This window comes from Papaver somniferum, chromosome 9 (assembly GCF_003573695.1).
Source record: "Papaver somniferum cultivar HN1 chromosome 9, ASM357369v1, whole genome shotgun sequence".
Taxonomy (NCBI): Eukaryota; Viridiplantae; Streptophyta; class Magnoliopsida; order Ranunculales; family Papaveraceae; genus Papaver; species Papaver somniferum.
The window spans coordinates 167,662,989-167,679,172 of record NC_039366.1 but is presented as its reverse complement, the minus strand read 5'-3'; the positions used below and the strand labels follow the sequence as shown (position 1 = coordinate 167,679,172).

The 16,184-nt window shown below is 36.6% G+C and overlaps 1 protein-coding gene across 1 annotated transcript; it reads right to left on the bottom strand.

Annotated features, from left to right (window-relative positions):
- Positions 1-10,072: 10,072 nt before the first annotated feature.
- Positions 10,073-11,875, bottom strand: LOC113311091. The gene has a single exon (XM_026559942.1). The coding sequence runs from the start codon at positions 11,682-11,684 to the stop codon at positions 10,107-10,109; it is 1,578 nt and encodes a 525-aa protein (XP_026415727.1). The 5' UTR covers positions 11,685-11,875; the 3' UTR covers positions 10,073-10,106.
- Between the last annotated feature and the right edge of the window lie 4,309 nt (positions 11,876-16,184).

Below are 16,184 nucleotides of genomic sequence, written 5' to 3'. Positions count from 1 at the left end.
TAGTGCTAGGAGGGAAAGGAGTGCCAAAGATAATTCAAGTGCTCAACAAAGCTTACAAGAACAAAGCAGTCAACAAGGAGTGCAACCAACTGCTGAACAAAGTGTAGAACAACAAGGCAGTGAACAAGGGGTGCAACCAAGTGTTGAACAAGCCGCTCAACAAAGTGCAGAAACAACTGCTCCACAAGTTACACCCCACCATGAAATTGAACCAGTTGATCCAGTGCCAAGAGTAGAAGAAGAAGGACAACCAAGTGGTACCCAAAAAGCCAAAAAAGGAAAATATGGTGTAAAGAAGGATATTGCTAAGAAAGCATCACATCTTGTCCCTCAGCACTTGAAGAAGAAGGGTATTCCAGCAGGCACAATCCTTGGGATACCGGCGGATGGAGGAAAATTGCTATTTGGATACAAAGACTCATGGTCCAGAGAAATATACGAAACCGAGGTAATAAAATTACTATTTTTTATTAATGTATTGTCTATGTGTTATATCGTAATATTTGTATTAAGGATTTTTTTATGTACTTTAATAGGATCATCAAGATGCGGTCCGTCTACTCAAACCTACCGCCGCACCAACAAAAATGCTTGCGTGGCCTTTATCCGGTGAATGTGAAAGGTTCAAGTCAATTGTTGCCAACTCGGGGTTAGCTAATGCCGCCGAGAATTCATTGTTGGAACATGATCGTGTGGCCATATCGGCGTTCGTGGAGAGAATGTATCCTGAGACCGATACTTTCCATATGCCGTTTGGGGAGATGACGATTACTCCGGATGATGTTGTGCAGATTCTTAACCTTCCCGACCAAGGCACAACTGTGAAGTTTAACTACACAAAGCAGTTAAGTTGGGCACAACTTTATGCTCTAACTAAAAAGTGCTTAGGTTGGGATGAAGAGACAACAACAACAGAGTTTGGGAGGCATGCAAGTTACATAACAAGACAGATCAACATTACAGCTTTGATGAATATGTTCCGAGGCACTTTGGAGAAGGAAAAGAATGGAACGTTAACTGATGAGCAAGTGAACCACGCTGCCAGCGCATATCTCCTTCGTGCATCGGGATGTGTCATATTCCCAAATACTTATGGAAACCGGATCGACGCCAACCTTATACAACTTTTGGATCATCTCCATGAAGTCGGTGACTATTCTTGGGGCACGGCATGCCTAGCATTCTTGATGGAAGAGTTGAGAAAGGCTTCGAGGCTAGGAACCTGCCAAGTTGCCGGGAACGTGGCTCTATTGCAGGTTTTTTCTTTAACTCTATAACTCACTCTATAGTTATTCGGTAGACAATACATATGTTGCATATTCATAACTCCAAATGACGCATATTCGGTAGGAAATGATCCATCTCTTTTTCCGAATGTTGGTTATTCGGTAGCTAGGTACTTATTTTGTTTTCCGATTATATATAATCGGAAATATTCTTTTGATATTAGAACCGAATATACAGGCCAGAAAAACTATAGGTTACTGAACTCCAAATTACGCATATTCGGTAGGAAATGATCCATCTCTTTTTTCGAATGTTGGTTATTCGGTGGCTAGGTACTTAGTTTTATTTCCGATTATATATAATCAGAAATATTCTTTTGATATTACTACCGAATATACAGGCCAGAAAAACTATAGGTTACTGAACTCCAAATGACGCATATTCGTTAGGAAATGATCCATATCTATTTCCGAATGCTGGGTATTCGGTGGATAGGTACTCAGTTTTATTTCCGATTATATATAATCGGAAATAATGTTTGGAAATTACTACCGAATATACACAATCTATTTACTAAAACTTGGTTTCTTATGTATATAGGCATGGATCTATGACCACTTCCCTATCCTGAAGTTGGCCGGAGAGAACCCGGGGTGGTGCAAAGGTACTCCTAGAGGAACAAAGTATATATTTGAAGACAACCGTTCTAGGAAAAAAGAGCAGCAGTTGATTCGCATGAGGGAGATTTTGGACCAATTGAAGGCCTCGGACGTATGCTTTGATCCATACAAGGAAGATCGAGCCAGTAGGCATATAAATGTTCGGTCGGACTTGTCCCTTTATTTTGGACCATTGTGGCACCCCACAGGATATGTGATGTATAACCCCTCTAGGGTGATGCGACAACACGGGTATATACAACATCAACCTGTGGAGAAAATGGGGGATTACTACAAATTGCAGTTGGAGTTGTGCTCTTCTAGTGGTGATAAAATCACGATTGTTCACACAGGCCCACCTACTGTTCTTGATAACTGGGATAAGAGGAATGACTTCATTATCGACACTGGTAGACGAACCACCCGAGGTGATGAAAATTCTCCAGACTATATGAGTTGGTATAACAACGTATCACATCCTTTGGTTATTCGTGAAATCAAATCCAACACTACTGCGGTGGGTTCAAGTTATAATTGTATCATCAAAGACAAACCAGCTGGTTATGATAGATTGGTGCGTGTTCTTATATTTTTGTTCATTTTATATTATTCCTATAAATCTTAGGTAATTACCGTTTGATGTTATGTCATTACGTATAAAAAACAGGTGAATAGGTTCAAGCGTGTTTCCAAAATGTTAACTGCATGCCTGCAGAGCGGAGATCCCATGCCAGCTGAGAAGATCAAAGAGGCTAGAGACCTAGTTGATAATATGGATAACGAAGATTATGCTGCCCAGTTTGGGAAGAAAGTCACGAAGAGGCATCCGCCCAAGGTGGCAGTATCAAAGACGGGTAAAAGAACTCGAGCTTCATCGAGCGCTGAAGGTGCTCCAACTGAAGGTGCTGAAACCCGTGGTCGTGCAGGACTGGGAGGTACTCACGGTCGTAAAGTAAAGAAGAGCAGATAAATGACAATGATTTGTGTTGTACATTCGGAAGTTTGGGTAACTAAGTTTACTTCCGATTATTGCAAGTTCAAAATTTGAAAAGTATCAGTTTTTCCCAAATTCTGATTTTTGGGCCATCCTACATTCGGGACTTTAAAAAAATAAATTATCCTCCGAATATTACAAGTTCAAAACAAACCATGCCATGCCTCTAGGTGGTTCCAAGGGCCAATATAGAAGGTTAGACAACCCATATTCGGAAGTTTGGGTAACTAAGTTTACTTCCGATTATTGCAAGTTCAAAATTTGAAAAGTATCAGTTTTTCCCAAATTCTGATTTTTGGGCCATCGTACATTCGGGACTTTACAAAAAAAAATTATCCTCCGAATATTACAAGTTCAAAACAAACCATGCAGGTTAGACAACCCATATTCGGAAGTTTGGGTAACTAAGTTTACTTCCGATTATTGCAAGTTCAAAATTTGAAAAGTATCAGTTTTTCCCAAATTCTGATTTTTGGGCCATCGTACATTCGGGACTTTACAAAAAAAAATTATCCTCTGAATATTACAAGTTCAAAACAAACCATGCCATGGCTCTAGGTGGTTCCAAGGGCCAATATAGAAGGTTATACAACCCATATTCGGAAGTTTGGGTAACTAAGTTTACTTCCGATTATTGCAAGTTCAAAATTTGAAAAGTATCAGTTTTTCCCAAATTCTGATTTTTGGGCCATCGTACATTCGGGACTTTACAAAAAAAAATTATCCTCCGAATATTACAAGTTCAAAACAAACCATGCAGGTTAGACAACCCATATTCGGAAGTTTGGGTAACTAAGTTTACTTCCGATTATTGCAAGTTCAAAATTTGAAAAGTATTAGTTTTTCCCAAATTCTGATTTTTGGGCCATCGTACATTCGGGACTTTACAAAAAAAATTTATCCTCCGAATATTACAAGTTCAAAACAAACCATGCCATGCCTCTAGGTGGTTCCAAGGGCCAATATAGAAGGTTATACAACCCATATTCGGAAGTTTGGGTAACTAAGTTTACTTCCGATTATTGCAAGTTCAAAATTTGAAAAGTATCATTTTTTCGCAAATTCTGATTTTTGGGCCATCGTACATTCGGGATTTTACAAAAAAAAATTATCCTCCGAATATTACAAGTTCAAAACAAACCATGCAGGTTAGACAACCCATATTCGGAAGTTTGGGTAACTAAGTTTACTTCCGATTATTACAAGTTCAAAATTTGAAAAGTATCAGTTTTTCCAAAATTCTGATTTTTGGGCCATCGTACATTCGGGACTTTACAAAAAAAATTATCTTCCGAATATTACAAGTTCAAAACAAACCATGCAGGTTAGACAACCCATATTCGGAAGTTTGGGTAACTAAGTTTACTTCCGATTATTGCAAGTTCAAAATTTGAAAAGTATTAGTTTTTCCCAAATTCTGATTTTTGGGCCATCGTACATTAGGGACTTTACAAAAAAAAATTATCCTCCGAATATTACAAGTTCAAAACAAACCATGCCATGGCTCTAGGTGGTTCCAAGGGCCAATATAGAAGGTTAGACAACCCATATTCAGAAGTTTGGGTAACTAAGTTTACTTCCGATTATTGCAAGTTCAAAATTTGAAAAGTATCAGTTTTTCCCAAATTCTGATTTTTGGGCCATCGTACATTCGGGACTTATCCTCCGAATAATATAGTCGTGTTTAGAAATACCAACCTAATCGGTAGATAAAAATTTAAGTTCGCTACCGAATGTCCTATTCAGAGGGAATACGTGTATCGTTAGCAACCGATTGTAGTGCATCATTGATACGAAACCTCAACGGCCATATTTTCAGAAACCTCAACGGCCATATTTTCAAAAACTAGAGTCGTTGGAACTCTAATCTATATAAGGAGGGTAACCCCTCTCAGTTATTATTGAGTAAAAAATCAGAATGAAAAACCTTTTCAATGGCAAGTCCATCATAAATCGACAACATACTTCGAAGATGCAAGCGAACAACTACATCAATTGCAGCAATGGAAGAAGAAATACAAAAAAGGAACAAACAACCCAAAAAAATTAAACCATCGTTAGTGGCAACGAAGGAGGAGGAAGAGAAATTCAAGGCTAAGAAGCGAGGTCAAGAACAATTCCATCATAGAGAAAGATTAAAACAAGTTGAGGAAGAGACCGAATGGATAAAAAATTATTACATTGTGAAAGATCTACCCAAAGAACAACATGAAGATCGTATATTTTGGATTAACGTTTCATTGGGTCCTTTTGTTGGTAAGTACAAGAAGCCACGCCACAATTATGAACCATCCCATGTTTCTTCAAGGGTGCACCATGTTATAAAAATGTGCACCGAGTACAACCGTATTCTTGCTAGGCACAAAGACGACAGGTTTGCGGCACAAGATGCTTATTCCAAGTGGAGAGGAGAGTCGTTTCTACATTTCGAAGCCGCGTTGATTGTTGCATCTAGGACTGGGAAAAAAGAATAACATGTGATGTTTGAGTGCTGTAAATTCAAATTTTTAATATTAATCGGCGGTTTGATAAAATATGGAATTCCGGAATATGATTAATCGGATTGAAGTGTTATAATACTGTTGTTCCGATTATATAGTTTCAAAAAAAATTATAGTCGTGCCTCGAAATACCCACCAAATCGGTAGATAGATATTTAAGAGTTCTACCGATTATAATATTCAGAATCAAAACGTGTATCATTACCAACCGATTATAATATTCGGAATCAAAATGTGTATCAAAGAGCCCGATTCCTACATTCGGGAGACAACATTTTATTTTTTGCGACCGATTAAATCATATATCTTCATAAAAAAGTTTCCAAAAAACTTGTACAAATTACATGTTCGAAAAAAAAACGATCAAACATCGTCATCATCCGAGGGATCAATTCGAGTAACTCAGCGGGAAAGTTGTTGTCCATAACGCGATCCCAATCAACCATGTTGGACTCATATTGTTTCACCCAATCCTTGCAATGGTTCATCGGGAAGTAATCGTGCCACTTACTCAACGGAGGTAACGGACAATCTTTCTTTACTCTTAAAACCGATAAAATGCATTTCATTCACAAATGCCATTACGATTCTTCTATCTTTAACCGACTCGTCTCAATCCGTTCTTGTGGGTGCAAACATCATGCTAAGTCCATACATAGGAGGAACAAAGAAATGTACCATGCAATTCAAAACGTCCGCTAGGAGATATCCAAATTTAGGCATTGTCATCCAATACTTGGATCCGATTGTCTTCAATCCCTTTCGGCACTTCACACGCGCAACTAAGTCTTTGAACTCTTGTTCTTTGTCGTATCTATCTCCTCGCCTCATCATCTGCATATAAAAACCCTTGTCCTTCACTAGTTGTACCGCCATCTTATTTCTTAAATATTGGCATTGGGTGAAATCTTCGATATCCGCCTCTCTAAAGTAACCCATTTGTTCCGTAGCAACTCTCTAAAGTGGAGGGAGTTGTTCCAAATACTCTTTGTATATTGTATATGTGGATCGATTTGGTCTTTCATTAAGATCTCTAGGGCAACAAAGAGTACCTTTGTCCTCTTTTATAGTAAGAATTTCCATTGGTTGGGTTTGTTGCGAGGCGTTCATTTGCTCAAAAACTTCTTCGACAACATTGGGTTGACTTACTTGAGAAGGCTCTGTAGAGATCTTTGGCCTTACTTGTCGGGTGGTTGGTCCACTTTGATCATTTCTTGGACGACCTCTTTTCTTAGGTTCCGGCTCATCTTCAAATTCGGCTTCCGAACGCTCGTGCCTAGACAATATTCTTTTATTAGACAAATACTCCTTCAAATCTTTTCTTTGGATGGTCCTCGACACTTCGGTGTTCGGCCTACCGGTGTTCTTTTGCTTAATAGGTTCATCAACCTCCCTTAAACAAGGGTGAAGGGCTTCCTCCAAATTATGCATCAATATTTGCTTTTTGGTGCCGTTTGATGTAGCGTAACGCTCGGCTATTCGTGCACACAATTCCGACTCCAAGAAAGACGGACCATCAACTACCGGGGTGTTCGGAGTGAAATTTAATTGCTTCCAAAATGGATGAATATCATTGATGTCAATCACTTCAACATACCTACCCAACTTATGACGACACGGGAGTCCAATACCTATCATATCCTTGCAAACACAAACCGTATTCTCGTCATCATAAGTTTTATATAACTTCAATTGTTTCATCATGCGATTTATTGCCCATCTTGAAACTTTATGAACAACTCCCCTTAGAAGCAATTTTTCCTTAATATGTTCCATCGGGAATTGGTGTACACTAAATTGCATACATTTCCTAATCTTTACGAGATCACGATTGGTGAATTCATGGATTGCTTCTTGGATCGACACAACTCCATTTTGACTACCAATTAGTATTTTTTTAGTCGACCATGAGACCCCTCCGCAATGCTTGTGCCTCGTTCTTGAAGTTACGATATTCATATGTCCATGCAAACACAAACCTCTCCTTAATCGTTAACCATTGTTTTTTACAATACTCAACCGGTTTTGGGTAGTCCGTGCCGTATTCATCCTCAATTTCTTCAAGTTACATTCGTAAATTTCCTCGGTCATCGACCAACGATTTTTTCCCATGCTTTCATGAACATTTTCCAAATAATTCCATCCTCCTTCCACTTTTCTTCAAATAACCTATCCTCTTCCTTACGTTTTCCAGGTTAATTTACTAATGCGCTCATCCTCTTCCTTTGACTCTTGGTACCCTTCCTTGGTCTTTTAGCTTGGAAATGATGATGGCAATTGGTTTTGAGATTGCATTGAATTGCCACGTACATTGCAAGTTTTGGGCTTCCGGAAACACTACCACTATTGCATGCATTAAGGCTTGATCGTTATCCGTTACAACAACCCTTGGAAAATTATCACCGTTATAAATGGACCTCAACGTCTCCAACATCCAAATGAAACTCACATTGTTCTCATGATCCATTAAACCCCATGCAATCGTAAACGTGTTTTTGTTCCGAAGTATGGCAAGCAATGTTCAACAACGCATGTTATACTTGTTTGTCTTATAAGTAGCATCTATCAACAAAATTTGATGAAAGCATTGAGCCAATTGGATCATTTCGGGATGTGCCAAGAAAATACGAACCACTATACCATCCTTTTCTTCCCTTCTCAAGGTGTAGCCGTGTAACTCCGCTAACCACTCCGATTGTTGCATGACCGTTCTACCATCCCATTCAGTCCTTTTGATCGTAGCTAGGGCCGACTTAATTGTAGACAAAGAAGACAAGTTGTCGGGGTCATCCGCCTTTATTTTACTTAAGATCGCACTCGCTTTTTGGATCCGCATAGACCTCACCGTCTGCATTTGATGTGGTTTTAACTTGGCAACCATTACATGTCCAATTAAATCCAACGGATCATCATGGTTGTGACAACCGTTATCAAATTTATACATTTTATACTCTTTACCTTTAATACCATCGGGCTTATAGAAGACAATCTTAAATGGGCATCCTATCTTCTTGGTATTGCTTCGGTATTTCCTATTCGTCTTCCGTACGTACTTAATATTCTTTCCCTCGTGACTCTTTCGCGTCCCACCTCGCTCACAAATCATTTTAAATCGAGTGTCACTAACATGATTATTTTGAACTACCACGCACATGTTATCTTTTGCCTTGTTCATAAGCCATTCCTTTGCCTCCTTCTTACTTCCAAATGTCTAAACGTGCATAAAACAAATCAAATCTAATAAGCATAACCATTTAACATATAAATTTTGAAAAAAAAGAAAAGTAGTAATGAGTATACCAAATCGTTTGCATAGTATAGGGAAGTGTCGGGCCTCAAATAGAAATCATCAACAAACTCTTCAACGGCCTGCATATGAAAGCAAAAAATTATTATACAATAATCGGAGGTTATTAAATAAGTCAAACTGCCGAATATACTATATTCGGAATCCTATCGGTTACCCAAAACACCCGATTTATGCAAATGAATGTACACAGTTTACTGAGTGCAAAAAATGGTATAATCGGAATCTAAAATATATAGTAAAACAGCCGAATATAAATAACCGGGAGATAACTTTAATCGATAAACATCCGATTTTCAAGTTTTCGGAAATTTTATTTTGAGGCCACTGTTATATTCGGCAGTCAAATAATGTTAAACTATTACCGATTGTAAAGGATAAGAATACTGAGTTTTGAAATTTTTTGAGGAATTCGTTTTTGGGGCCATTCGGAGGTAAATAAATCTACATAACTACCGAATGTAGATTTTTTTGGAAAACCAGTTTGGGGTTTTTTCTCATATTCGGCAGTAAACTACTATCTTGGAACTACCGAATATACATATTTGGTACTCAGTGTGTTATATTCGTAAGTTTATTCGAGAAATTATCTACCGAATCTGGGTAGTTCATGGCATTCAATGCATGCAATAATCGGTTTTTCTTGTTTACAAAAGCACACAAACGCATGCAAATCGAGTATTTGAGTTTCTTAACACAATACCTGTGTTTTGCATGCATCGTTAGCTTCAATATCAGGCGATTTTCCATTTTCTTCCATGAAAGGGTCGTCTAGGTTTTCCTCTCCACAAAAGTTTGGATCATTCAACATATATCCCAAATCGTCTTCGCCATGATTCTCACCTTCTTCTTCATATCCATCCATTTTTGTAGTGATAAAATGGGTTTTCCCTTTTTTCCTTCACCTTCTTCTCTATAACTCTAACAACTCAAAAATGAAAAAGAAATGGAAAAAATGAAACAGAAATCATTCTAATACTGCACCGACTACAATCGGAAGTCTGGATAAATTTTTGTCTTCCGATTGAAATCGGAGGATAAAAATGTTATCATATCCTCCGAATATATAAGGATAATTTTGCCATTACGAATTACGCGAGATAAGGGACGGCTACATTTTTCCTTTGGGTGACCTTTTTTGTTTTATTATTGGCCCCTAAATCCTTTTGAATGACCCCTAAAAACGCGAGGATATTTTTAGCAGCATCACAATTAACCATTAGAAAATGCACGACTTGCTAATGTTGTAGAAATAATGGATGTGCAAATCAAAAGAGATATGATTGAATATATTATTTGGTTTCCCAATATGAACAAGAAAATTTTGATAGATTACACGTAGGAGAATATGAGAGAAAAAAGAAAGAAAGAAAAATAAATTTCACTTTTTTTTTTTTTTTTTTAACTGCTTGTCTAATTTAACAATCACTGTAAACTAAAGAATCTACTGAAGAGGAACACATTTCTCTCAAAAGTATAGAATTGAGATCAAGATTTCTATTACCTCGGTGAACAATATTCTGATGCTGATGGTGGTGGTGGTGATGATGATGAGTCAAACCCGAGTTTCTTTTACTATTCACGAGTGAACTCGTATCAGGCATAGCTGATTCAGTTGTCACTGACACTTCTATATGCTTCAGTAACGATTCATTGTGGATGAGTTGACTCAATACTCCAGAATCAGAAATCGTGTTTGTTTTGCCCTTGTGTTTCATTGTAGCTCTGACAATCTCATTCAACATTGCATTTGATAATCTTCTAATACCTCTCATTCCACCCATGATCAAATCTGCAGTTAAGGGTTGCTTGGATTGATCCTTTTTGTTATGGAATTGGGTAGTTTTATCCAACAAGTTTTTATTCATCATCCATAAATGAACTGACTCAGCGCTTCTACTCCTGACTCGGGACATTGAGTCACCAAGAAGAACCACGTCTTTCACATTTACTAACATAATGTGCTTGAAATTCCGCCGCACCCGACCTAATAGCATTGGATAACAAGCCCATCTTCTCAGCCGGATCGATGGTGGATCGTTAAAGAAACCAGACAATGAGTCTTCAGGGTCTAACTCTGCCGTTTCAAAACCTACCATGGATCCAATACTCAACTCATTAATATCTCCTTCTGCCGAGTTGTTATTATTGCTGTGATTACTATTGGTACGAATTCGTTTCCCCCAGAGAGATTCACCTTTATTATCAGATTTCGAAAACTGTGTCACATCGAAACTGTTGATCATCGTCTTCAATTTCTTGGCCACATTAATTGCTGAACCGTTGAGTTGATTCGTTCTGTGGTGGTGAGCGAGTTTCAAAAACGACTCATTTTCTTGATGAATTATAGAAGTAAAATTTGGAGACAATGAAGAAGAATAGATGAACACAACATCTGATTTAGCTGTAACTGAAGATCTATGAAGAGTCCTGAGAAACAATTGAAGTTCAGAATCCGTAATATCTTCAGCCAAATGAGCAACAATAAGATCATTCATCGGCTTAGTCCCTCTTCTAAACAGAGTACCCATTCCTTGTAATGCGAAATTATTGACAGAGTAGGATGAAATTTGAGATTTTTTGATGTGGGTTTTGTCTAAATGACTGTAATTTATCTTCTCAGGAAGCCAACGGCGAGGAAATTTAGTAGCAGCCGAAGTAGAAGAATGGATGGAGGGTTCAAAAGTAGAAAGAGTAAAAACAAATAGAGTAAAGAAAACAAGGAGAGCACAAATTGAAATAGTTGATTGAGCTTTACTAATGAGAAGCTTATTACTGCTAAAGAAACTAGGAGTATTACTCCTACCACTACTCGGTGAAGATTTGAAAGGAGATGAACTTGCTAAATTCTTCTTCTTACTCTCATTGTATTTCTGATTATTATTATGCTGTTGATGATGATCTTCACTGTTCTCATCATCGAGAAAAAATACTAATAACAAACCCAATCCCCAACTTTCATTGTTGCCGCTCTTTGTTTTCCCATACAAACCCATATCTCTGTGAAGAATGATAGTTGTCTGTGATGATATTTTGTTTTAAGAGGAAAGGGGTGGACTTGAAGAAGAGAGAGGGGTCAAGAAACAAGCATTGGTTAAGATTTCTTGAGAATTCACTCACCACTCTTGCTGCCTTAAAAATTGCTTTCTCTCTCTGTAGAAAATATACAGAGGAGCGCAGTGTGTGTAAGGTAAATGAGGAAAGGAAAAGGGAAATGAAACCACGTGGAAGTCGAGTGATGGAGTGAATAAAGGGGAAAAGATGGTGTAGATTAGGGAGTTAGATAGGTTATGTTACGACGATATCCCTCCCATCCCATGTGATTAAAAGATGATGGTCGTGAAGGAAGTAATAATGTCATAATTGTGGCGCAATCATATCCTAACAATCAAAATTTGCTGTCTTTCTCCCATCATAATTAATACTTCTACTTATTTGGGGGTTTGAGTATCTACTAAATATATGCACCCTAATATAAATGAAAAAATTTCTATAAATTTTAATTACTTCCATTTCGGTTCTAATTTAAGTCTTAAAATAGAAGCAAATCGTTTGGATGAATATTTGGGGATTCTTCGAATGACAAAAAAGATAAAGGTTACATGTTTTTGTCTTGTACTAGAATTTTAATGGCTCAATACACATCGCAACCCGTTTTTGTTCTCTAACGTATTATTAGTATCGTTTTCAATAAACGTTTTAACTGCATGGCGGTGGAAGTAGAGCATGTTCTGTGGTCCAATGAAGTGGGTAAAATGCAGTAGTGGAATCATTTGACTCTTCTTTAAGTGGAGAATCCGAACTATAATTTTCTACCCAAGATGGAATAAAAGAGAAATTGCAAGTTCAATAGTATTTGCCGAATCATGCAGCAGTTACTGCATGATGCATGATTGAGTGGAAATCTGCGAGAATCCATCCGTCCGACACTATTGTTGGATTCAGACTTGGCGTTGGGAGGTTAGCTTGTAGTTATCAGATGGGTCGGATATATATATATGGACCCTAGTTTAATGAGTGACACTCGAATCATTCATATAATTGAAGTGCTTAATTTGGTCCTGTTTTACCTTTAAGAAAAAATCTTTTTGATTGTAATCCACAAGTTTATACAAGTTATTGAGTTTCCCATTTCTTCTCCTATCGAAAAAAAACAAAACAAAAGTAGTCCAATTCGTGCACCGAGGATCTTAAAAGGCCTTTGGTTAGATATGACACAGTATGAGTATCCTACCCAATCATAATTCAATTTGTATTTTGTGCTACTAAAGGCCCCTCGAGTTTTGGAAGTGGGGCAGGCAGATTCACTCTAGTCAGTTCTTGCCAACCAGGACCGACACCTATAGTTTTAATTTCATTATGGACCATTTAAGATTTATTTGACTTAGTGGCCTTTTTTGGAGCCATCGAGTGTTTACTTCACACGTATATTTGCCACAACAGCGACGTATGTATGCACGTACTGCAAAGAACGTGGCAGTTCTAGTGTAGGTTTAAATTTTTTAATAGCAACGCCGGATATCGACTAAATTATGCAGCAAAATTGGAGGAGCGATCTTATTTTCCCCGAAGGAAAGAAAAATCGTCAACTCTGGAGGACCTCCAAATGTTGGTCTTGACTTGAGTCTGACTCTTGTAGCTACGGGAGAAAGAAGTTGCGGATCCAAATTAGGCATGGCTGCATGGGTAGATGCTACTAGATAACCAAGTGCCAGGGGATGGACCTCCAAATGATGGTTGCTACTTTGTCCTTCGTTTTATCTTCTTACACGTTCAAACAGTGATCATGCTTCTGGGTTTTTGTATGGACTGAGTTTCTCTAGACCAAACAAATTGCATGTATGAGTCGTCTACACCCACATAAATTATGGTATCTCTTGATTCTTTTCAAAGCATGATAACATTTTCTAATAGAGTTAGTCCAAGGTATTGAGATCAAAGCTTAGACAAAGTTAATAGGACAATATGAACAAAGCATTGTTGGAACTTAATTGGAGTTTACAGGGATAGTTAAATTATTTTTCTATAAACTTTTATAGATATTTTATTTGGGTGGTTCCTAGAGATTTTTAGTGATTTTCTGAGAGCATATTAGAGAATTTTTGTGACTTGTATAGACAAAAAAAATGGGATCTATTAAGAGTTTTTGTGATTTGTAAAGACAAAAAAATGTAAAATTATCTAATCAAAAATTCAAAACTTCTACCGATTATTTTATCATGTACATTCTCATGTTAATAAAAGTACCATGAACATCTAGTAAAATATGTGTTTTATTGTCAAAATAAGTCTCACTCTTGTTTTATGTCTAAGTTTTCATTCTTTTTATTCAATTCAACCCACATTTTACTTGATGTGCTATCTCGCCACTGGTTTACTGCGCAAATAACCCGTTCCTTGGTCAAAAACAAATATTTCCAAAATTTCCAAGTCTCACCTCTTGGGCATAGATTTCTACCATGCCTATTTTCGTTAAAAAAAGTCTATTAAAATCTCTGAAAACAACAAATCAATGACTTTGAATTCTCCTTCGAATAACATGGGTGTTGGAGTAACTCTTATGAAATCCTAATCCAATAACATGGAGTTTCAGAGAATTTAAATGACTTGAAAAAAAGTCTCTAACCAATAACTAGAAACATTGGGAGACTCTCCAAAAATATCTATGGACTAACAGTAGATTTGCAAACTCCACGGAAGTCATCTGAAATCTCAATTGACTACCTCCATGTTAGTGTTGGTTGGTTTATATTTTGAATTATTGCACTTAAACTATGTTATAAGAACCTCCTTCAGTCAATAATAAAGTGACTTCTTTAAATGACACATGAGATGGAAAATTTAGATGCACAAAACCTTGTGATTGAGTCATAAAAACATCATCAGATAAGAATTTATGGAGGAAGGCATTGGATACATCCACTCGCTAAACATCCTGATGGTTAATTACTGTCAGTGTGAAAAAAAACATCCCAAATCGTTAATTACGGTTAGTGCGAAAAGTGTTAGAACTGTCATGGATTTGACCAAGACTAAATATTTTATTATAATGAATTCCGTATTGTTGATCATGTAAAAAATATAGACTTAAATCGTATATAAAACCATCGGATTTAACCCTAAGTCTGTGAACCCATTTGTAACAAAAAATATGCATATGAGGTTTTGGTGGTTCTAATTGTTAGTTATTAATCTTAACTAAAGCATCAAACTCATCTTACGTAATTGTAGGAACAGTGGCTGATATATATGGGAAAGTAGCAGGAACATGATGTTTGATAAAAAATCAGAAAAGACTTGGGTTATGAAGTTCGTTTATAGACCTAATAACAATTTTGCTAACTGAAACGGACTCAATCTGAGGCGAATGAAGAATAGACTCAACTTAAAACTCCACTTGAGGCAAAGCACTAGTTGAAATAGTAGAAAAAGAATCATATCTGTAAAAGGAGCATCAAATGTATTATAAGTTGAGTAAAGAAAATAAAAATTCATCAAAAATTACCATTTCTACGGAACATATGAAAACATTTTATACCCTTAGTGCCAAGGACTATAACAAGACTATAACAATATAAATATGAAGTTTTCTAAAGACGTATGAAAACGTTTATACCCATAGTGGGAAGGACTATAACAATGGAAACAAATTAACAGATTGAGGTGAAAGTTTATCATGTCTAGAATGACCCAAAAAATAAAAACATACTAACCCAAACACTTTCAAGAAAGAATAATTCAACACAAAATGGAACAAGACTTCATGCAGAGATTTAAATTGAAAAGATTTATTAGAATTCTATTTATAAAGTATGTTGCAGTCAGTAAAAGCATCATACCAAAAAATCTAAGGATAAAAAGTGTGATAAAGGAATGTATGACCAATTTTAGTGATATGTCTATGTTTACTATATAATTAACCATTTTGTTTTGGAGTATTTGAACAAGAAATTCTGTTTTGGAGTATTTGAACAAGAAATTCTAAAATAAGTTTGAAACCATATTATCTTTATTGAAAATAAGTTTTCAATAAGAGTTTTAAAATAATAGACACACTGGACAATATTTGTTTTCATCTTTATCCAATGAAACTACTAATATCATCAATAAAAATGATATAGTACATATACCCATAAAGAAAAAGCATTAGATCTGGACCATAAACATTACAATGGGTTAAAGGTAAAGGTTCAGACTCGTGCCGAAGTGAAAGATGAAATAAAAGTTTCTTACTTTCCACAATTTGACAAGGGCGATAAATAAATTCAAGAGACTCAGAAATAAAATTAATGCAAGTTGTAATTAATTAAATTCAAGTGATTATCTATTTTATTTAATGGATAACCTATTTTATTATGCAAAGACTCGGAGAAGCAATGATTGAAGCATTAAAATTGAAATTGGCAGAGTGAAATTTATGAAGATTGGTCATGGGATACAAATTAGTCACCATGCGTTCCCGTGTCAAACTAACTAGGGCCTGTAAGTCCCTAGCT